Source organism: Saccopteryx leptura, chromosome 1 (assembly GCF_036850995.1).
Source record: "Saccopteryx leptura isolate mSacLep1 chromosome 1, mSacLep1_pri_phased_curated, whole genome shotgun sequence".
NCBI lineage: Eukaryota > Metazoa > Chordata > Mammalia > Chiroptera > Emballonuridae > Saccopteryx > Saccopteryx leptura.
Window position 1 is genome coordinate 71,356,814 of NC_089503.1, and position 24,487 is coordinate 71,381,300.

Below are 24,487 nucleotides of genomic sequence, written 5' to 3' on the forward strand. Positions count from 1 at the left end.
CATATTTTTCGCTCCATAAGATGCACTTTTTTCCCCAAAAAGTGGAAGGGAAAATACCCGGGCATCTTATGGAGTGAATGTTCATTTTTTTTAGCTGCTGTGGGTTCTTGGACAACTAGAAGAGCATTTGAACATTAAAGTCTCTTCTCATTTGTTAATAACAGTGCTAATGGTTGTTAATACTGCTGTTGAGTTTACATTGTTGAAATATTATTGTGGTATGTTTTATTAAATATTTTAAAACACCATTTGATTCAGAATATTTTTTTTCTTATTTTCCTCCTTAAAACCCTAGGTGCGTCTTATGGAGCAAAAATATGGTAGTTTATGTACACTACCTACACAAGTGTACATTTATTTAAGATTCAGATGTTCACTTGCTTTACATGTTGAATAGATAGTGTTTGAGTCTGGTTTTAAACCCCAGAGCTTAAACCCTGGACATCACAACATCTGCTTCTATAGATACATAGGTATACACAACCACACTACATACTAACTGTCAATGTACAGTTCTTTTTTAGATCCAAATAAATTATAAATTGCTTCATATCTACAGTCTTGTGTAAAGACCACAGAGATCCAATTCTCAAGACCATACTGCAACATAAAAGCCAAGTGATATTGGAAGGTGCCACCTTCATCTTAAGCAAAGATTCAAAGGGCAGAGAGACTAGTAAAAGGATAATATCCAGCATCAACATATATATTACATATATATGCACTTATAATAATTTTTAAAAATTTGTAACACTCCCTCAGTTGAACCACCAATTAATCTTTCAACACAGACAATAGTAAAATGCTTTTAATACAACCCTTGCCAAAATGAAATAGTTTTGTAAGCTGCAAGAGTTTAGTACCAATAATAAAGCTATGTTATTAATGGGGTTAGTTATGTCAGTATATTTAACACCAGGTACAGTGGCAACATTGAGTCATTTGTGAGAAGGAACCTGCTACTCACTTCCTGGTATGCATTCATTTGTATCTGCTTCCTGATCTGCTTTTTGATCTACTCAGAAGAGCACATTGAGAATAAATATCATTTTAACAGAAGGATTAAAAGAGACATGAAAGTAAAGCTCAAATGTCAGTTTCATAGCTAAGACTGCAGAGTATATCTGAAGGATTTCCAGCTTGCTTTCATCCAGTCCCCAGTATGACTCTTCATTAGCCTCTTTAAGTCTCTTGTTCAACTAAAAGTTCAACATCCACCATAGGAGCTGTTTAGCATCTTTCCTCCAATTCACTGAGCACCAGCTTTTAAAGTGGAAAAGAGCACTGGACTAGGAGTAGCGAAGCTGAGATTCTAGTCCCTATCCTCCCACTGACTGACTAGCTACAGGAGTGCAGACAAGTCACCCAATTTCTTGGAGCTTTTCTTATCTGTAAAACAAAGATACAAAACCCCTGCCCCACCTACTTCATTATGGTTGTTGTAAGCATAAAATGAGAAAGACAAATCTATTTCATAAAAGTAAGGAATGACTTTTGAGAATCTCTGTTGCTGCTTTTCTCTGAGAAAGCTCAGTGAATATACATTTTTATTATTATAGCAAAGAATTTAGAAAACAAAATTCCAGCATACAGATATAAATTACATAAATGCTAAACTATAAAAACTAGACTCATTTCCATTCCTCCGCCCATCAAGGCATTATTACCTTATTCATTTTATAACTGAACCAAGTAATACCTGATCAACTGACAAGCTTCAAAATCTTCTGATTCCTTAATGTTCAGAATCAGTTCTTTTACCCGCTGTCTATTTGGAGTTATTTACATGAACAGAGGCAGGGTCTCCACTTTTGTTCTGGGACCCTTTCCTTTGAATTCAAGGCTTTACCAGGTATGCCCAGAGAGATTTATATGCTGAGAGATGAGAATCAAATATAAGAAAATATCCAGGAACCCACCCACTCTTCCTGCCTTCGCAGGGAGTTATGAAAGTCAGAGTAGCAAAAATCAGCTCATTCCCATAGAAATACAATTTTCTATTTATAGAAACCCTCGCTTCCCAAGGGTCTCTGAGCAGATTCTCACAATGCTATCACCAGCAGAAGCCTTAAATACAGCTAGTATTAAATGCATCAAGTCAGAACCATTTTATAATAACTTCAGCACCATTCATCATATAGTGGCAAATGACGTTTCTATTTATCCAACAGCTGTGTCCTGGTAACTGCCCAAACCACCCCAGAATCTAATACACAGACAAACATGCAGATACATAAAGATATTTACCATCTTCAGCACTACGCACTAATTCTTCTGGCAGATTATCTATTTTAGCTTGATCTGTTCAGGAGAAATTAACAAACGGTTAACACGGCTGACCCCTTGCGAGAAAGAACAATGAGATTGTCCCTGAAAGCCCCCGGAGTTGGAAGCAATTAGTCAAGATGCAGTGAGGGGTGCAACCAAGATGTCTCCCCCAAAATACTTTCTCTTTAGATTAGCTACTTGAGCCAGTGCCATAGCGGGAGCTCCCATTTCAGCCTCGATGCAGCTTACATCAGCACACTGCTGCACACAGACTCCCAAGGGTTAGAGGGTTAGCTCAGAGCAAGCAATCGACTGGCAGCAGGGAAAAGCATGGGGCTGCAACAGCCCCTCTATTCTTCCAAAAGGGTAAGATGCTAGCCATGACTAACACCTTCCCAAACCCACGGTCATTAACAAATATTTCTGTGCGTGCATCACCATTTGTGTGCGTCTCTGGGAGCCTTGCTTGAGAAGTCAACTGAAGAGCTGTGACTGGGGACCAGCTGCTAAGTGGAATCTTGGCAGGCTAGTGTGAGAGTGGGTAATGGTATTTGGAAGGGAGCATGCGGGAATACCCATCAGCTGATGGTAATTTTTTTTTAACCCTATACATTCCTGAGTACTTTAAAGCTGCACCATGGAAATGGCCCCATGTTCACAAATAAGAGGTTTGCCAAACTGAACAATTGTTGCTAAGCGTTTCTTCTCCCTCGGGGTCCATCCCAACATCAGGGAGAACAATCAGGGCTGTCCAACAAAGGACTGACTCGCCTTCTCCGCAAGCATTCAGGCGGATGTGGGGGTTGGCCACCTGTTCAGAAGGCTTTAGAGGGAATTCCTGTGTTGGGGGTGGGTGGGAATGGGTAACCTTCAAGGTCCGTTCCAACCCCGAGATTCCAAGACCTTTAGCATGGTTAGGACTGTGTGCCAAATTGGGAATACTGCCTTTGGAACCCTGGGATCTCTGAATTTCAGAAATTGTTTAGTGGAGTGTTTTTTCTTTTTTCCTTTTTTAAAATTCTGATTGCTTAGTCTCAATTGCAGGTATATAAAAAGTCTTCTAAATATGACAATGGTTGATTTTTAATCATACGAGTTTGACCATGGTTAACTTTTCCTCATTAAACTTTTTCATGAACATCTGTAATCCTAAGGGTGTATCTTAGTTTTAAAACAATAAGAACAAAACCCCTAGAAGTCCTGAGTTCTAACTCCATTTGTCTGAGCCACAAGTCCCTATACACAGTGTGTATTATAGTAGTGCTCAAGAAATCCTTTGCCCATTAAAGCAGCAGCCAGTGGGGAATAAGGTGCCTCAAGTGTTGTGTATCAGGTAGTCTTGGAGTTTATAATTCCAGTATCAAAAGGCAATGCATGACAATAAGGGATAAAAGAGAAAGGCAAGTCCTTAAAGCCAGGAACTAATTCATCTCCATATCATGCAAAATTCATCAGCTATCCAACATCGTCATAAATGCACTTGACAATAGTCTGCTGGTTTTGTAACCCAGCTCTGTTGAGTGATCCTAAGCAAGTTACCTCTCTGAGCTTCATTTTCCTCACCTGTAAAATGGGGATAACAACAACTTGTCACTCACAGGGTTACATATGCCTTGTAAATAAAATAACGCACGTTAAACGCTTAGCCAAGTCTTGGCACACAGTACTCAACAAATATTAGTTATTGCTACTAGAACCACTACCTACCACAATTTTTTTAAACTCACTGTACCTGAATAAACACTCAAACTGGGATTCTTCAATGCAAGGAAACCTAGTGTTGTAGTAACCAAATGTCATGCATTATTTTAAAAGCAAAGTTCCAGCCACTTTAGGGCAAGCCTCTTCAGCTCACTTGGGAAAGGTTATTCTCATCTGTTAAGCCCCCCTTCAGGGGAATCAGTGCACAACAGCATGCAGTGAGGGCATAGAGGAGCACACGAGCATTTCTAAGCTTAGATGGGGGCATAAACAGTGGGGCAAACTTCATTCTCACTTGATGAATCTGATGCAATGTCTTCTAGACTTTTGGAAGGCATTTTCCTAGTAGCACTCCTTTCCAAAGTTTTCAAAACAGGACTCGGTTCTTCTTCTGAACCTGTTATAAGACAAAATCAATGAACACTGCACACACACACACACACACACACACACACACACACACACACACAGCACCCACCAAACTCTTAATAATGCATGGACACTGAAATGGAAGGTTGAAAGGAAGCATTATGCCATAAGCCCCTATACTTCTGTGTTCTCTATAAAGCATGTCACAGAAGAAAATCAAATCTCTTCATGAATAGTATGTCTTAAAAAAAAGGTCAAGAAATATTTGCAAGCATAAATCATACGGAAACAAGATTGCCACATTAATAGAAATGTGTTCTCCTAGTCATCTACACCTCTATTTTAGGCACATAATTTGTTCTGTGCCAAACTCTGAATCTTTCCACTTCATTTCTAGCTTTTGAAGATAGCCACAAAATGGTTTTAGAAACATTAAAAAAAAATTAGCTGAAAACCACTGAAGGCAGGATTCAGATGTTTAACATCTGTGTATAATCGAATACACAGATGGGTGAATCCTCCAGATCAACAGATGTAGGCTTTTTGGGTTTTATGAGCTAGTAAAATTTCCATCAAAATATTGGGAAATGACATGAGGTAGTCAACTTTTTATTTTACTAAGACATTTTAAAGGGGGTGGTATATGGCTCTATCATCTACTAATGTCTTTTCTCAAAAGAAAGGGGCATAACCTTAGACTATAATATCCAAATACATATAAATTTATAAAAATGTCTCTAGAATAGTCCTTAGTTTTTCTGTTTTGACAGCACAAACCCCATAATGGATGACCCCTGGTCTGAGTACTGTCATTTATCACTGTTATATTCTCAGTGCCTAGGACAGTGGTTGGCAGTAGGCACTTCAAAAATGTTTGCTAAACCAATGAATGATTACATTAATGAATCAATAAATTTGGGAACCACTTCTCTAGACAATACTTTATAGAAATGCATCCCAGTTCTGCCAAATGTTAATAGGCATTCTACAAAAAATGGATTCTAGGATGAATTCGACTTGGGATGGTCTGTGTTCAAATTTAAAAGGCTACTCATTTCAGACTTTCTTGGAGACATTAATGCTAATAATGTGTGCAAACCTCCCAGCGTTTCCAAAAGCATTTGACCATGGAACCTTTTGTTTGTTTGTTTTGAGGAGCAAACTGAGGTATTGGCTAGTCAAGAGTTCAGCCACAGTCAAAATGTTAGGCAGCTCACCAAATTTTGGTGCCTCTGTAGTCAGGTGTCCCTTTGCTCTCTCCCAGCCCACCCACTTGCTTTAAAATAATAATTTAGGCCCTGGTCGGTTGGCTCAGTGGTAGAGCGTCGGCCTGGCATGCGGGGGGCCCGGGTTCGATTCCCGGCCAGAGCACATAGGAGAAGCGCCCATTTGCTTCTCCACACCCCCCCCCTTCCTTCCTCTCTGTCTCTCTCTTCCCCTCCCGCAGCAAGGCTCCATTGGAGCAAAGATGGCCCAGGTACTGGGGATGGCTCCTTGGCCTCTGCCCCAGGCGCTAGAGTGGCTCTGGTCGCGGCAGAGCCACGCCCCGGAGGGGCAGAGCATCGCCCCCTGGTGGACAGAGCATCGCCCCTGGTGGGCGTGCCGGGTGGATCCCAGTCGGGCGCATGCGGGAGTCTGTCTGACTGTCTCTCCCCATTTCCAGCTTCAGAAAAAAAAAAATAATAATAATAGTAATTTAGGTTAGAGGATATGAAACTACAACTGTACCATTTTATACATCTTACTTAGCTTATAATTTTAAAATATCTCCTCTGGGCTCTGTCCAGGTCACTATTTAATATTGATTATTACATGGCCTGGTCAGTTAGCTCCAGGTAGTTAGAACGTCGTCCCGAAGCAACCAGAGGAAGAGAACAATGGATGAACAGCTAAGTGGAACACAAATGAATGTTCTCTCCCTCTCTCTAAAAGCAATCAATAAAAAATATTGATTATTTCATTTTTACATAGGTTTTTGCTGTTCAACTAGATATGCTGGTATACTATAAACATAGCTATACACATTAAGCAATATTCTCCAAAGATCAGTGCAAATTTACAAGCCCTCTTTCCCCTATGGGTCAGTTTACCCTAGTAACTCATTGGGGTAGTTTAGTAAAAGTCTACTTCCACAAGTTTAACATGCTGACTTCTAGTCTTGAATATGTTTGTTTTCAGAGACTGGTATTTTACTTTTCTTACCAGAAACATTTGTTAAAGGTTGCTTCAACTTGATTCATTAGGACTGAAGAGGAAATCTTTGTTCAGTTTTCAAGAGGCCCTATCGCTACTTGCCAAGGAACCTAACCCTCACAAGTCAGCCACTCAGCAAAGCTCATTACTCTCATTGAGACTAAAGCGAGCTAGAAAATGACATATCCTCTTAAACCACTAGGAAGGTGAGCAACACTAAATGAGCAATTTTGGTTAAAATGTCCTGCTGGGCAGCATCCTTGATCATTTCATCACCCTAATCAGGTAACTTCTCTTTCCTATTTGCTCCTGGGCCTCTCTGCCAAAACGCCTGTGTTGATCAGGATAGCAAACTAAGACAAACCCTCTGTTTTACAGCCTGGCTGACACCGGTACCCGCAATTCCACTTAGATGAATGTGGTCTTCGATTAAGGTCTTCATCTACTTAGCCACGGCTGGAGCCAAGGACACTCAGCAAGCCAGGCAATGCCCTTGTGTGGAAGCAGGTGAAGTCATTTGACCAAAGTCATACTCTAGAAAGGGGAAGAGTCTGAAGATAATTGACAATGAGAGGGAGAGTGTGGCAACAAAAACACCACAGCACAGGGTATTTGAGGAAAAGAAAGTTTCGGCCTTGCACTTTGTACCTGGTATTTAGCCACTACTGCGGTCAACTATCGCTCCTAAAAAGGAAATCTGTGCTCATCTGCGGCAATTTCTTGCCACAAATCTTTCTAGAGACTTCTGTTTGGATTGCCAATTATGAAAGAAATTCTAATTATTTCCAGAAGGAAAACTAGCTCGACTGTTAGAGGGAGTTTCTAAACCCAAAGAGTTCTTTAAAAATATTTTTGAAACCTAAAAGTCCTATTGTTGATTAATGAGAAACAAGTAAAATACTAAACACTGTCCTGTGGGTAAAGATTATAACAGGAAATGTAGGTTTTATTAAGAAAGGCTAGAGAGAACTGAATTGATAAGAATTTAGCACTATTTGAGAGTGTCAAATTAATTCCAATTTTGAAAAATTCTATCATCCTTTACATCATCATCCCATAAGTCAACTCATTAATCAATGAGTTCAGAAGTTCAAAATGCTCACTGGAGGTATTTCTCCAGCTTTCTGCATTAGAACCGATGTTTCCATCTGAAAAATCAGAGTCAGAGATACCTTCTTTTTCTTCCTCTTCCTCGTGCCTCTTATATGGCAATGCCAGAAGCAATTCGACTTTACTTGTTTTTGTCGAGTTTTCCTTGTTGGTCAGCAGAGGAAGAGATGGCCTGTTTTGGGACACACTAATTGTTTCAGGGCCCTCTTGGAAGCCAGGCTCCTGAAAAGCCACTTCTCCAACCCCTGCAACCTCGCTTTCACTGCCCCTGGGCTCTGGGGCATTGACTGTTTCCACGATCCCTATTTCATCGGCCAGAATACAAAGGATGCCCGGGATCTCAGCTCCACTTTCGGAATCACAGAGCTCTACGGACAAACCAGTCACAGCTGCTCCTCTCACCACGTCATCACATTGGTTGACTTGAGATTTGAAAATATTACTCTTAAGCTTCATTTCAGAGGCTTCTTGGGTTCTCCCCAAGCACCTGGCCTGCTCTGACCCTGAGGGGTCCTCCTCAGGAACCCCCTCCTTCACTGACACCCCAAGTTCATAAGGAGGAGCTTCAGCTATTTCTTTAAGGAGTTTCTGAAAACCAATATCGAAAGCACTCTCAGTTACTGATGGAGCTTCAGACTTTTTTACTCTTTCTTTTATTTCCTCAGGATGGAATTCAGAAGCCGCTGGCCTGGGCACCTCAGTACTACCTATGAACGTTGATGGAGAAGGTGTCCCTGTGTCACTTTCACACTTTGAGGAGAGATTTTCAATAGTTTCCTTCAGTAGTTTTTCTAAGCCAGCACTGAATTCAAGGAGCTCTGATTTAGGCTGAATAATTGTTTCCCTCACAATTTCTACCACTTCCTGAGGTAACTTTTCACTATACTGAGCACCAGTGGAACCAAATGAGCTAGGGGTTTGTTCTGATGGAGACATTTGGGTAGCTAAATAAGATGAAGGTTCACAAGTTTTATCAGGAACTACATCGCAGGAATAAAAATCCTTCCTGTCTGCAACTACAATGTCCGTGGTGGCCAATGGTGGGATAGCTCCGGGGGAATTCTGGGGGCTACCCGCTGCTTGTACAGTAAATACAGAAGGAAAGAATGCTTTTACTTCTCCAGGAACTACCTCCCTCAAAACTGGAGGACTCAACTGAGTTTCCCTAAGTAGCTTTTGTAACGCAACATTTACGTCATTCAGTGCAGGTTTGGGTGAAACAATGACTTTTTCTATAGTCTCTGAAATTTCCCTTCGAGAGGGCAGTGCCTTATCCTGGGGATCAAGGTGGGCATCGCTGGAAGAAGGCTTATCTTGGGGAAAGTTGGCCACAATCCCAACAGAACCCTTTCTGTGAAGATGCGGAGGTTGGTCCAATGGGTGAGACCCTACTATAGCCATCTGAGACGCGTGTTTCGGGTTCAGCTGGCACTCACCACTGTCAGCTTGCTCAGGGAGAGCTGTTTTTCCCAAAGTTTCTTCCCTCTCTGGAGAAGAAGCTTTTATCGCTCTCTGATCGGCTGATGAGTTGTGACTCTGTTTTACGCCTTTTTTAAAAACTCGACACTCTTCAGGCTCAGAGTTGATCTTAGGGGTAATGTGTTCCAACTTGGCTTGCAGGGGAGAGGGTAAAGTCCCAGGTCCCTCCTTCAGGAGTTGATCTAGACTCGCAGCCAAAGTGCTGGGTTTGACCTTTGGAGGAACTACAGTCTTGTCTACATGCTCACTAACGATGTCCTTGGGTCCTTTGGCTGCTTCCTCAGCATCAGCAAAATCGGCCTTTGGAGGCCATGTCCTATTTTCAGAAACACCTGGTTCAAGCACTTGTGTTCCGTGAACTCTTTCAGGAGGTTGGATTGCTGGTGATGAAGCTTCTGAAAGCAGCTTCTGTAAGCTATCGTTAAGAGCATCTTTGTAGTCTTTAGACAAAACGCTTGTTTTCACTATGGATTCTCGAATCTCTTGGTCCGGGTAATCCTTTTCTTCCTTGAACACTGGAGTATCAAACCATTCCATAGTCTTTTGCACATTTTCCTTTGATGACTCATTTCCTGGCAACTGACCAGTGGACTCTGTGGGTGGTTTCAATGGAAATGTGGTTTCATATGGTAACACCTGGAGGGTGCACTTTGAATTTAACTCCTCTATTTCCTCTGTTGTCGGAACTTTTGGGGGGCTTAGACATGGCTCTCTTTCATGGGTATTTTCTCCTGATGATTTGATGTCACGGAATTCTTCGTGTTTCTGGCTATTAAAAGGCACATTATTTTTTTGGCTTGTTTTGGTTGTGGTATTCCTGTCAACGTTATCCTGACTATTTGGGTTGGCTCCTAAGTCCCAGAACTTTCTCAAATTCTCAAATTGAGTGTGATTATAAACCTGTTCTGTATTGAGTTCATCCATTCTTCCTTTTAGGGACATAACTTTAAAGTTGGGATTTGATTCATTAATTAGAGATCTGTCTTTCTTCAAAGAAGTATGTATGTCACTCCCAACGTTTGAAGGATGCTGCAGTGCCGGTAAAGTGACGTCTCTTCCAGAACGCCAGCTGTCTGCCTCTGGCAATCTTTCTATGGGCTCGATTATCTCAGTCTGAAGCAGAGACACTGTACCTGATGGGTCAGCTGACGGATAATTTTTGGATGGACCTGATGTTTGGGCCCTGGTCTCTTTAGGGTTATTTGAGGAAGAAAAACTGGAGAGAGGAGCTGCTTGGCCATCCCCATCTAGGACCACTTGCTCAGCAGTGACTTGATTATATTCATTCTGGCCTGTAGATAAACTGTCCATGGACTTCACAGGCTGATAGGCTTTAGCAGGTTGTCTCTGACTGTGTGAAGGTGGGGGTTCTTTGTGAGTTAACTTAGCTGCAGTTTTCTCACCTTCCCAAAAGGATATTCTGTCACTCACTCTTTTGTATTTCTCTCTTTGCACCTGGTTCTTGGGAACCTCACTAGCTTCTTCTTGTAGTTGGACCGCAGGCCTCTTCCAAGTAGATTTGTTGTTGGCAGCCCCGGCAAGAGACTCGGCATTCTCTGGCTCTTGGGAAGCTCTCAGGATGTAAGTACCTCCTCCTTTGCTCTCTCTCTCTGCTTTCATGTTGTCTTTCAAACCTGGCTCTTTGACAATTTTTGAAGAGTCAAAATTCACCTCTGAGTTTCCTCTATCTTGTTCATAAACACGAAGCTTGGGCTTTTGTTCACCTAAGCTGCCAGCATCCTTAATGCTGCATGACACTTGGTTTGCCGCATCTGCCCTGTTGCGATAACTATAGGAATAGTTACTGGTTGGGTGAGGTATCCCACTTCCTGTTCCTGTGTTTTTTGAAGTTTGTCTATAGTCCATAGTTTTACTCCCTTGATTTGGACTGTAGATTTCAAATGGTTGCAATATGCCTGGACCTTCCTTGCCTTGTTGGGACAAATTAAGAGAGCTGGGTTTGATATTAGCTTTAGGATCTTGGCAGTTTCCAGGAAGCAGCACCTTTCCCTCTTCTTGGAACACTGAATCAGATCCCATGGGCATCAATTCAACTTTGGTAGATAACAGAGCCTTTGAGCCATTTTCTTTTAGACTGATATCATCTGTCACCAAGGCAACAGCAATGTGTGATTTTGAGTCTGCTTTTACTTTGGGCTCTATTCCTCGGGGATGTTGGAGAGGTGACTTATTGTCGTCTAAATGAGAACTTCTGTTAAACCAGTCTAGGACTTTAGATATGGAATCATCAGTTGTCTTCCTTATCTCAGTGGCATGTGGACCCGAGCATGAGAACGTCTTAGCTTTTAGGGCCTTGAGAAGAGGAGGCTTACCTTGCTGATGGTCTCTAGAACTGCAGTCTGGCCCCTGAGAAGGCTCAGGCTCCACACGAGGCAGTTCATCTGCAATACAGAAATGCTCTTCTAAATAAGAAATGAGAATGCTTCAAGAATTATTATTCAATCACTCACGTTATCTTTTTAAAAAGCATTTTGTATTTACATGTTCCACAACAATAACTGTTTATAGCAGCATTTTTCAGGGGTTATAATAATGTAAACTATCCTAAATAAGATATTCTGCCAAAAATGGCCTATGATGGTAGAATAAAGTAAATGTAGACCCCCCTGGAAGTATGGGGTGTTGACCAAATTGGAAAATTTCTTTTATATCTTTGGTTTATTTTAAAAATTCATGCAAATTCTGTATTCTGCTCCACATTACTCGCACTCTCAAATCTTTGCATAAAACTGACCTTCCAGGGAGATTCCCCAGGTTGATGACTCCACCTACCCACTGGCGCATGCATAAACCCTGAGGGTTTATACCCAAATTTGAGGAACACAGACTTAGAAGACCTCGGGAGTGGGAAAAACAACTTTCAAGGAAGATTAAACAAGGAGATCCCTCCAGAAAATCAGACTGGAACAAGAAGGATATTTGCATTCCCGGGCCAGACTCTTGATCTAGTAACCCAGAATCTCTGACCATGGGCCCAGCATCTTTACTAGCAGCTATTCCAGTGACTGTCCTGCACACTGGAGATTTAGCACCTTGACCTCATAAGCTCCTTCATTATTCCCAATTTCCCTCCTATTATTTGTGACTTAGAAGTAATTTCAATGAGGACTGATGGAGAATGTGATTTCTGCCTGATGTTGGCTAACCAATGGCTAGGAGACTAAAGAAGAGTATTTAAGTTCTTTCTAAGTCATTAAGAAAGTAGAGTCCTTTCTGAGCCTTAATCACAGGGCACATCTCACCCATTCTTCCTATTTAGTTAAGATTCGGGTGTCTCAGCATCTCTCCTTATTCCTTATAAATGCTAGGCTACACAATACATGTTCTTGAAAATTATGTGAGCAAAGTTTGTATGAAGTCAGCTACATTTTAAATGCACTACAGGGCATATTAGTTAATAAAAATCTACCTTTAATTTTACTCATCAACTCTAGTTCAATATGAAAACGACAAAGTCTTATACGATAATTGGCACACAGATACTGGTTTCCTTCCTTACCTACACTTTGCACTATTAAATATATGCAATAATTGTAAAGTTTATTTCAGAAATCTATAAGAATTCTGTCAGTCTGTTTAACAGAAAACAAGTCAATGATGATAAAAATGTTCATAATATACTGTTACTGAAAAAAGAAGTCTAGGCAGTATAAACATCATTTAAAATTACAGTCATGCCTGAAAATTATTGAAAGGCTATACAATGAAATGTTACCAATAGTTAATGGTAGGTAATGACATCACAGATGATATTTGTTTTATCCTGTATGCATTTTTTCTTCTTTTTTAAAAAGTGAAGTGAGTTACAGGGAGTGATGGTGAGAGGAGCCAGTTGTACTTCCATCCCTTCATCCCCTGACCTCATTTAATTTAGCTGTTGAGGTACCACACCATTTATCAGCTGTTGGCTAAGTGCATGTGAGGGCATTTCTTCTTTCCAAATGTTTTACAATGAAAAAAAAAAATATATATATATATATATATACACACACATATACATATAATATATATATGTGTGTATATATATATACTTTTTTTGTATTTTTCTGAAGTGAGAGGTGGGGAGGCAGAGAGACTCCTGCATGCACCTGACTGGGATCCACCCAGCATGCCCACCAGGGAGTGAAGCTCTGCCCATCTGGGGCATTGCTCCATTGCAACCAGAGCCATTCTAGCACCTGAGGCGGAGGCCATGGAGCTATCCTCAGTGCCCAGGCCAACTTTGCCCCAATGGAGCCTCAGCTGCAGAAGGGGAAGAGAGAGATACAGAGAAAGGAGAGGGGGAAGAGTAGAGAAGCAGATGGGCATTTCTCCTGTGTGCCCTGGTTGGGAATTGAACCTGGGACATCCACATGTTGGGCTGACGCTCTACCACTGAGCAAACAATCCAGGGTAGAAAGTATATTATTTTAAAAATAAGAACAATTATTTTAAAAATTACATGCCAAGTAATGTTTTGTTTCCTCTAAGGAATTCTTTTGTCTCATGTTTTCTCCAGGATGAGTGTGATACTCTAATGTCAAACCCTTATAATTTGTAGATTTTACCTTTTTTTTTGGTCCTTATTTTTGTTTTATGCTCCATTTTCTTAATTTATAGTTTTGTGGTAAGCACAAAAAAAGTGTATTAATAAGCAAGCAGAAATTTGTTTGTAAGCTCTGAGCCCAAAAGGTCTGTCAATCAAAATGAGCACAGCTAATAATGGCTTTCTCCTGATTTCCATGGTCAGTTGCAATTTAAAAATCAGAAAGCACAAATAAGTACTTAAAAACAAAATTTCAAAGGTATTCTTTGAAAGCAGGGGCAGGCCCTGGCCAGTGGCTCAATGGGTAGAGTGTTACCCAGTATATGGACATCCCAGGTTTGATTCCTGGTCAGGGCACACAGGAGAAGTGACCATTTTTTTCTCCCCACTCTCTTCTCCCTCTTCCCCTCCCACAGTTAGCTTGATTGGTTTGAGCATGGCCCAGGTGCTACCAATAGCTTGGTTGGTCTGAGCATGTCAGCCTCAGTTGCTAAAAATAGCTCAGTACTCGCCTGACCAGGTAGTGGTGCAGTGGATAGAGCCATCGGACTGGGATGCAGAGGACCCAGGTTCAAGGCCCCGAGGTCGCCAGCTTGAGCGTGGGCTCATCTGGTTTGAGCAAAAGCTCATCAGCTTGGACCCAAGGTCGCTGGCTTGAGCAAGGGGTTACTTGGTCTGCTGAGGGCCCAGGGTCAAGGCACATATGAGAAAGCAATCAATGAACAGCTAAGGTATTGGCAAAAAAAAACTGATGATTGATGCTTCTCATCTCTCTCCATTCCTGTCTATCCCTCTCTCTGACTCTCTCTCTGTCCCTGTTAAAAAAAAAAAAAAATAGCTCAGTACTCAAGCATCAGCTCCAGATAGATTGCTAGGTGAATCCCAGTGGGGGTGCATGCAGGAGTCTGCCTCACTATCTCCCTTCCACTTGTCTAAAATCAATCAATCAATACATAAATAAATAAAAATGAAAGGAGGGGAGGTCTGAAAAACAGGAAAAGTTTACCAAATTTCTTCTATGAATTATAGTAAAGAAAAATATTACCAAAGAAATATCCTTCACCTTTTGAATGAACATTTAAGTAAGCATCATCTCAGTATTTGCTATATTTACTTAAACTTTAATAATTTCCTTTAATATGAGTTTCTTTATTTCTTGAAGAAGCACCTGCTGATGTTTAATTTTAAAAAAATATCCTGTTTTGTTCAAATGATTTTAAATGTCCAGGGGGAGGGATGGTGAAATGCTTTGTCCTTTAAAATGTAGATGGATCTGAACAAGTATGAAACTGAAGAGCTGTGCAAAAGTGAGTCAGGGTTAATTTAATACGAACTAATAAGGGAGAGGGAGAGCCAGGGGGTTAGAAACTTGACTGTTGCTACTGTAAATATTCCTGACAATAAAGAAATAATCACAGGGTTGGATGAAGACTTTCGAAGATGTGAGACAGTACAGGGAATGATTTTCACCATTGTTTCTGGTTTTTGGAACAAAAGAATTATGAAGTAATCATATCAGTATGGGAAAGCACTTTGAGGCATCCCCTGAGAGTTGTAGAATCTTCAAGAGAGAGCAAGTTAGCTGTTTGGCAGGAAAAAGCAGCATTCTTATTGCCTCTCAACTCATACCAGCTGGAAGACAAAAAGTTCCTTTAGGGCTTTTAAAGGCTAAAAAACAAATGCCTAGAGGCCCTGTGCAGGTCAAAGTAAGTACTCAAAGTCTGGTGTCCCGTCCTTTGAGGATGAGGAAGTGAAGGTTCTCTTGAGATTAAAAGAGAAGCCAAAGTTCAGTTAAATGGTAATTGAGTCAGACAGAAAAAAAACAAGAACCATATGATTTTACTCATTGTGGGATATAAAATAGAAAGTAGCAAATAAACAAACAGAACAAAACAAATTCATAGACACAGACAACAAAATGGTGATTACCAGAGAAGTTGGTGAGGGGAGACTGAAAAGGGTAAAGCGGGCCAAGTATATGGTGATGGGGACTTGAATTTGGGTGTTGAGCACACAATGCAATACACAGGTGATGTATTACAGAATTGTGTGCTTGATACATATAATTTTATTAACCAATGTCACCCCAATAAGTCTAATAAAATAAAAAATTAAAATAATAATCAAAATGGCAATTGACAAATTTGAATTAGGTAGGTAATAATATATTTACTCCATAAAAAGATATTAGCTCTCTGGCTGGTAGTTTAGTTTGTTAAATCACTGTCCTGACAAGCCAAGTTTGCAGGCTCAATCCCCAGTCAGGACACACAGAAGAATGACCAATGAATGCATAAACAAGCGGAACAACAAATCAATGTTTTTCTCCCTCTCCCTTCCTTTCTCTCCAAAGTCAATTACAAAAAAAAAAAAAAAGGTATTTGCATATTTTTAATTCTTGCTTGGTATAAACACCTTGATATAACTTAAAACATGGTAATTTATTTAAATAATTGATATAATTGCATTTTTAGATTAAAGCATAATGAACCAGAAACTGTGCTATCCAGATTCTTCTAATTATTGCTGATCAAGGAAAACATGCAAACCCATTAACAGGGAGAAGCATTCCCCAGTGGCATCTGCCTGAATTCCAGCTGAAATGGCTAGGAGGCAAAATGTATCTTCTACCAGGCTGGCTAGCGAAGCCGCTCCAAGCACCCTGGGTCAGTGCTTATAGCCTGGTAGTGATAACGATCTTACCAGCAGGGCTTTTGGACAATTCCGATTCAAGCCTTGACGATTCTGATGATTTAGCTTTTTGTTCATTGGTCGTGGGTGAATTCTCACTGGACTGTGGTCTTGTAGTTAAAACTTCCAAGGGAGAAGGGTGCCCACTAATTGGAAAAGAACCAGAACTCTTTGGCTGATGTGTTTCATTTTTTAATGCACTTGGGCTCAAGGCTGATGGATGGAAAGGCAAAGGCTCTCTGTGCTGGGAAGGCGTAGGGTCCTTCCAAAGCTTATCCATGTCCCCGGCATCTTTTGCTCCATTCTTCAACCGATCAGATTCTAAAACACTGAATTCCCCCACTTCGCGGCCGTGGATTAGCCCGGGACTCTGCGGGAGTTCATCCTTCACTGCAGAGAATCTCACGTGCTTTAATGGCTCCAGTGAGTTGGAGGAGTCATCTTCTAAGGAATGCTCCTTCTCAGAAATTCTCTCATGGATGGTTAGGCCAGGTGACACAATTTTGCTTTTGGGTTCAAAGTTCTGATGAAAACGAAGAGTTTCTGAGTCTGTGCTGCTGGAGCTGGAGTTGCGCTTCAGGATCCCTCTCGGAGCCCCTCTCGCGCTCAGGGAGTCTGTCCTCGGTCTAGGAAAGGACTGGTTATCACCCAGCTTTAAATCCTGTGATTTGTAGATCATTTTCCTGGCTTTAGGGGTTGGAGCTTTGATCTGGGATCCATTCTCAGGGCCTGGAAAAGTCTGCTTTGGTTCCTCCAACTTTTGACTTGAAATATCCAGGAGAGATGACTTTTCTTCCGGCCCTGACAATTCACCTGAAAATGACCACACATTAGCTAATATAGCAAATGGAGAATAACTTATAATTTAAAACACCTATCATGAACTCAATCTACATTTAGCAAAAGTATTAAAATGTTAAAGACAATAAACTATGTAGTATAAATGCAGACTTAATTAAAAAGCCTTTAAAAATGCATGCACACACTTCACTGAACTATATATGTATGTGCTTTACATACATACTATGTGGTATTTTATACTCAGTAAAAAGATTAAAAAAAGAACAATTTTCAAAAATTCCTCATTGAAGTGAAGGAAAAACACAAAAGTCACTTAAAACTTTTATATAATGGAAACCGAAAAAGGAACTCAAAGGAAACAAAATTCAATACTGAAAAACAAAAATTAATTTTGTCAAATGTTAACAAAACAGGGTAATATAATCCAGTGACATTTTTTCCCATATAATGTTTTATGCTATGTAAAGTATTCCCACTGGAGAGGGGAAAATACACTAATATTAACAGGCTAATTGAAAGTTCTAACTCTACTTTCAGTTGTTAATTTTCTACCTGTTGCCCAATCTTTAATGTTTGTGAAATTTTCTTACCGTTACTCTTGAGAAGATTAAAGTGTATTAATTGTATTTGATTCAGTATTTCCTCTAACGGGTTTGGAGGAATAGTAAAATTCCATAAGAGGCAGACTTAAATTAATTAAGTCACAAACCTGACCTGATGCTCCAGAGGGAGCTCGGCTGACGGTTACAGATCAGAGGATCGTAACATTGTCAAGTGGCCTTTTCCTTGGGAGGCAAACTTTTAATTTTCAACAGAACTCTTGTCTGCATAAGCTATAAATCCAATAATAATAATAATAATAAATGCTGTTAAGTGAGTGACTGAATACCTCTGGTCAAAAAATTTCCCAGTTCATTGAGTGGGAACCCAAGGCATAAAGGTTACGCAAATGACAGCTCCAAGCCTGGACCTCCATCCAGCGTCTACAATTTCTGCTTCCTTACCTCAGTCAGGGGACCAATGGGAAGAGCAGAATAAAAAAAACCATCAGGGCCTTTCACTTTCTCTTAAAAGTTATTTTAGTTAAAGGAACTCTGAGAATTTCCCTTCATCCACAGATAACAAAGATAAAAATATCTAGTCCATAAAAATAATATTTACCCTCTTTTGAAGTCTGAAAGAAACCAGTCCTTCCATTTTCTGACTGCTCATTTTTGGTTTGTTGAGATAAGTGATCTTCTGGCAACTCAGAGTTATTAAATGGATTCTTCCTTTGCTGGGAGAAAAGCACTGTTTATTAAACTCACTTTAAAGTCATAACAACAACTTGGTGTGAGAGAATGCTTATTATTGCCCATATTTGATAGTTTTATCCAGTAAACTCTATCTGGCATATTTGAACAATGTTTGTCCTGGTGAATCAGGTTAGCATAGAATTACTGTATAGGTTATATAAAAAGATAAAACTGTTATATAAAATATACTCAATTCCAGAATTCTCAGTGTTAAACCAGAACCAGACATTCAAATCTATATCTTACATTTCAGAGAAGTGAGAAAAGTTAGGCCTGGATATATCAAAGAGCTGGCCAAGGTCAGGGTTAACCTGAGACTCCAATGACAGATTCCCAGTAGTGTTCTTTTTTACCAATGAGACTCTAGGCTGAAGCTGTACTAAATATAATTGTAATTGACCTTTTCTAGAAGGATTTAAAGGACACCTACCAAGGTATCTTGAAGTATTTCTTCAATTCTAATGAAGAAAAAGTATCAGTAAACAGAATTTTTTTTATTAATATAAGACTAAATATCAACGTTTACTGTCTGTAGTTTCATAAATTGGCAACTCCCTCCTGCAAGCAGATCTCTAACAGAAAGTCAGGAGGCTATGAAAATGAATAAGTGACATGGCGCTAACAAGCTGCGTTCTGTAAGCTTAAAAGACGCAGCCCCCGATAGCTTCAGACTTCTTATTCTTCAGGGCCAAGAACTCTGGGTCTTCAGCATGATAGACCAGTAACATGTTATTTATCAACTTTCCCACCAATTAGGGTGACTTCTTATATTAAATATTAAATATTATCTGTATCTGGTTCAGAAAAGAAAAGTACTACTAAATACTTTTTATTTTATGGTGCTTTGATAAAATGAGAAAGATGGCATTCCCACCAAAAATGAGGTTTCCGAAGTCTGAGCTCATATACCTTAGATGGGAACACAGCTGAGGTCCTTGAGTGATTCTGGGACATATCAATCACGGTAGGAGCTGGATTTACCACGCTGGAACTGCAAGAGAAACAATAATTCAGAGAATAAAACCTCGCTCTTGGGAAAGCATAAATCACGCCTCTGAAGCCAAAAGCTATTCAGGTAGGACAGGAGAGGAAGTCTGTAAGATCAAACTGCCAGGAGGGAAAGGGAGTTGAGCCTAGAAATTATTAAGCAGCAAAGCACAGGAAAAGGTAGGACAGAAATGACAGATAAGCATGAGACAAGACAAAGTAATCCATCAGAAACCTGAAGTGCATAACACGGTACTAGGCACACAGGGGGTTTACAGTTTAAATTTGTAGAAATGAACTTGTCTCAAAGTCAGAAGCTAAAAAAAAAAAAAAATAGGACACTAACATCAGATGCAGATGAAAGTGAGAAAATGATCTCAAGGAGGGAGCATCGTTGCTAAAATATAGCTCCAAAGAGTTTTAAGACCTCATCCCAGAGGCCGGGGCCAGAATGGTAACGCTTGCTCTCACTCAGGTAGCAAACACCAAAGAGTAGACTCAAGTGAGACAAGTGACTCAGCAAAGGAACAGGAAAAACAGCAGATCCAGGGGATTCTGTGCAGGGAGGTTGGAGGGTTTGGGCAATTTTTTGAGAACTTGCAGCCTACCTCTCCAAGGGGCCAGGTAAGTTCTTGTTAATATACGAGAGTGCTAAGGGCAAGCACTGTATCCAGAAGATGCTGGAGGTTAGAAGCCTGGAGATGGCGTAGAGGGGTGAGAAAGATTCTCTAGACGATGATTCGCTGCTGGAAGGATGGGACTGACCCAGAAGAGAGTACGGTGAGAGTGAATGGAGAAAAGTGAGTTGAGCAGGCTCCCTCCTGAACAGCCAGTCCCTTGGCAATTAAGAAGGGCAAAAGAGGGTCACAGTGGCTTCTGAAGGGGAGGAAAACCACCTGCTCAGACTTCCTGTTCCAGTGGCCTTGCCTCGGGCATAAGAGATGAGGTCATTATTGGCTGAAAACATGTGACCTGTTAAACTTCACCAGTTTCTCTTAGTGACTTCACAGAGTCAAGACTATGGAAAATGCCTCAAAGGATTTCCACATGCAGCACAGGAACTGGAGGCTGGGGAGGGGAGAGCAATGGGCCCCAGGGCTAGTACGCCTGCCTTGCCCGAGGTGCTCCTGAGGCTTCACTTCCTTCCTTTCCCGCTGCACTTCAAGTGCTATTTTTATGCACAGTTAGTCCCAGGAAGAGGCTGAAATATTGAGAAAGCCATTATTCTTTTTGTTACCCTCCTCACTGTTCCAGAAAGCAATCACAGCAGATGAGGCAGATGTATATAAAATACAGTCTGATCACATGGATGTGAGAAGGAGGGGGGAAAAAGGATGAGGAAGAGAAGGAAAAGAAACAAGAGTAAGACCTTATAATGAAGCCAGAGTTAAGGCTAATTGAAAAAAAAATTACAGGAGACTATTCTTGCAACATATGGGTACAAGCTGAAATCAAGTTCTCTCTAGCCAATATGAAAAAAGAAATCTGGTCACTGACAGAACTCACATACAACAACAACAATAATAGGTCAGGTCTAGAAAGCAATTTCTCTTTAGCGTCATTTTAAGAAGCCAGTGAGTGACGTGAGAAACCTTGTAGAAGAAGCTATGCTCAGTTTCTCAGTGTTTGTATCATCTCCTTTAGTATGTAAAACAGTCACATGATAATCAGAGGAGCTGACCGAAACCGCTGACAGTCAAGGTCTCCATGGAACACCCATCTTCCCGTCATCTTCCTCCTTCCCCTTTCCCACGCACCAAGAACAGAGGTGCACAGAGCCTCCAATTCTCCTTCCTCTGCTCCCTGGACATCCAGCCCTGAGTGCCCATGTTGCACATCACATTGTCCCTGCCTTCCCAGGGATAAAACCAGTCTCTCTCTTACTAAACTTCATCCAGCTATGTATTTCCTGTTTATTCTGCAACCTCGCCCTGTGATACATATCTCTCACAGTAAACTGGGAGACCCCTCAAGAGGATCTCAACTATCTTTATCCCTGTGATGCCTGTACAGTGCCGGGTCCACCTATGGTGAACGGCTGAACACATGAAGGCCACGTGAGCAGTGGCAGGGAAGGCAGCAGCAGACAGGTGACCACATTTTGTTTTGTTTTTGAAATCCATGTTATTTGCCGAACTACAATGAGGCACATTATTTAGGTTTTAAACAAAATGTCTTTGTCCTCCTGGTCAGAAAGCAAAAGAGAGGCAGAAATGAGGCATTGAGAACACGTGGTCAGACGCTCACTAAAATACCAGAAACACACAAAATTCACTGGGTTGCCACCTTGTAGTTGGGATGGGGGAAGGGGGAAACGGGATGAGAGTGAGATACCTGGAGAGCTACAGTTCACAACTCTGCTTAACTTAAAAGCAAATTAAAACAAGAGGCTTAGTAAAAAAACAAAAACAAAAAAAAAATCAAGAGGTTTAGGTGTCAAGTTGTCTCTGAAAATATAGCTGTTTCCCAAATTGAGGCCTGGCTTTGCTTCTCTCGAGGCAGAAAGCAACGTTTGTTTGCCTGTCTTTTCTTGGGCAGCCATCACTATAGTGATCATCTTATTCTGAACTGATCTTTGCAACATCCTTGTTAGGCATATATCCTTCACCTCATTTCACTTGTGAGAAAAGTGAGGCTTGGAGAGATTAAGTAACTTGCTTGATGTCACAAAACAAATTGTGGAAAAGGTGGGGATTTGAAACAAGTGTGTCTGACCCTGACTCCAAAGAGAGCCATCACAATGGCTAAGCTACATTGCCTGTTTCTTGCATTAGTAAAGCAGTGGTTTGTGGCCAGAGAACTGGAGTAAAGTCACTGGTGATTCTTCCCAATGACTCTCATGCCTGTCACTTCCTGTCCACATGTCCTAGCACCTCCTTTATTTCTGTCAAGTGTATTAACCTCACATCTGACCTCCTGACTCCAAAGTTCCACTCCCCTAAACCAGTCAGCATTCCACCATAAAGCTGGAAGGGTCTAACACACGATGGTGACCCTGTCCTCTCTCTTCTGTTCATTACCTTTTCCCAGGACCCCCGAGGCCAGTCGAATGAAGTCTGAACTCCCCAGAAAGGAAGTGGAGATATTCCACCATCTGACCAATATACCTTCTCACTCCTTTCTGTAGACCCTTCATGCCCAACAAAGGGTCGATATACTCATTGTTCCCAAACCTCACTCATCTCTGCAGTCTCTACTCAGCCTATCCCCCAGCTCCTCCTCAGGTGTTTGTTCTGTTCTCTGTGCCCAAATCCTCACTTTTATCTCCAAAGTCCGCTCCACATCACACCTCCTCCGTGAAGCTGCTCCCAGGTCAGCCCACTTGGACCTGGGTCTCCTCTTCTCAAATCTTACAGCACATTTTACTGATATTTTAAATTAGGAATTCACTCCCTGCCTGGCACTCTTTGTTTTCATGTGATCAGATATTATACAGATGTATTATTTTTCCCAAGAGAGTATAGTCTCTATATAGCCAGATACTGTGTCTTTTGTGCCTCTCAGAGGGCAGCAGACTGTGCCCTGCATAGATAAGATATTCAATACATTCCACAAGATGAGCTTAATAAACGGCCAAGCATGCCACATGCTACACCGGATGCTCTGTGACTTCTTCCCTCGGGCATCCTGCAGAAACTACCGGCACTACCAGAAGGAACACTTAGACAAAATTGTTTACTTCCTTAAAGGGTTATTAAAATATTAGACTGTGATATTGGCATTAGGATTTCCCTTCTAAAAGTGTCTGCATTTGCATGCAGCTCTTTGAAGACAACTAAAAATATAATAATGTTAGGTACTGAGTCAGGGACTCTTGGAAAAGAGTTAGTGCTTTACAAAAGTCTTAAAATCACATCACATAGGCAGCTGGACACTCCATCTGTTTCTATGTCTGGCCATAAAGTGCTCCAACCTCCAAACTTGAAAAAGCTTTTGAACCTGAACTCTCTCTAAAACAGCGGAAAATAACGGCACACATCATTCACCTTCTGCTGAGGTCTTTTCTAGCTTAAATATTAACAGCATCTAGAATCAGAAACAATCCTGCAAGTGATTTTATCCCTGTGCCTTTTGTGGTTGCTGATCTCTCTCTGGACTGTGATCTTGGAAGCTAATGCAGCACCTCCTCCCGGCGCCCAGCTCTGACTGCGCCAGCACACGTTATACTCGCTCGATGAGGCTGAACACATGAATAAACAAATGAAGAAAGGGCTCCAGGATAACTCAAGGGAACAAAATTAGGAAACATGTGGTGCCAAGCCTTTCAAGTCAGTCTTTTTAAAAATAAAATATTACTTCCCTGGTGCTACCGCACCTTGTGCTATGCATTTATCTATAGATTTATCTGACACAAATACTCTCATCTGAGCATAAGGCACACTGATGTCACAGTGACACTATTCCTACCGCAACTGATTTCGGTAAATCCAAGACCCTATAGGATTAAGAAAGATTATTTTAAGAGCTCAATATAAATGACTCTGTGGGGCAGGCCTCCAAGAAATGAAATGGTCACATTACTGGAATGCAATCAATCCCAAGGACAAAAGATCAAATGCATTGTTCATAGATCGGCTCATCACAAAAGAAGCTCAAAACTTGCATCCAGATAGGCTTACAGTTACTGAAAAGTCAGATATTCCTTGTTGTGTAATAATGCATGTTAGATTCCTTCAGAGGAGAAGGGAGGCTACCAGGCACCTGGGGGTTGTGAGGATAAAAGGATGTGAGAGGAGTAACCAGAAGGGGGAAAGAACCAGGAAGCTTGCAGTACAAAACTATTCTCTTTTTAGAGGCCTGTTTTCTTAGTGGCCACAGAGCAAAGTCAATGTGAGCTCAGAGGGACCAGTCCTCAGAGAGGTGGGCTTTTTTTTTTTTTTTTTTTTTTTTTTTTTTGTATTTTTCTGAAGCTGGAAATGGGGAGAGACAGTCAGACAGACTCCCGCATGCGCCCGACCGGGATCCACCCAGCACGCCCACCAGGGGCGATGCTCTGCCCCTCCAGGGCGTCGCTCTGTTGCGACCAGAGCCACTCTAGCGCCTGGGG

General features: G+C 41.1%; 1 protein-coding gene across 21 annotated transcripts in view; it reads right to left on the bottom strand.

Moving 5' to 3' along the window:
* SYTL2 (synaptotagmin like 2) overlaps positions 1-24,487 on the bottom strand; it is a 128,228-nt gene that overhangs the window by 24,178 nt on the left and 79,563 nt on the right. For 4 of the 21 annotated variants that reach the window (XM_066370138.1, XM_066370079.1, XM_066370109.1 and 1 more), the window contains exons 5-11: positions 19,363-19,444; positions 18,320-18,434; positions 16,370-17,170; positions 11,454-11,522; positions 4,265-4,366; positions 2,248-2,301; positions 968-1,015 (exon numbers count right to left, since the gene is read on the bottom strand). In XM_066370138.1, coding sequence (XP_066226235.1) covers positions 968-1,015; positions 2,248-2,301; positions 4,265-4,366; positions 11,454-11,522; positions 16,370-17,170; positions 18,320-18,434; positions 19,363-19,444 — 1,271 coding nt within the window. Of the gene's footprint in view, positions 1-967; positions 1,016-2,247; positions 2,302-3,807; positions 3,832-4,264; positions 4,367-7,634; positions 11,523-16,369; positions 17,171-18,319; positions 18,435-19,362; positions 19,445-24,487 lie in introns of those variants that run through there. The other 17 variants (XM_066370005.1, XM_066369984.1, XM_066369995.1 and 14 more) reach the window with 12 other exon arrangements.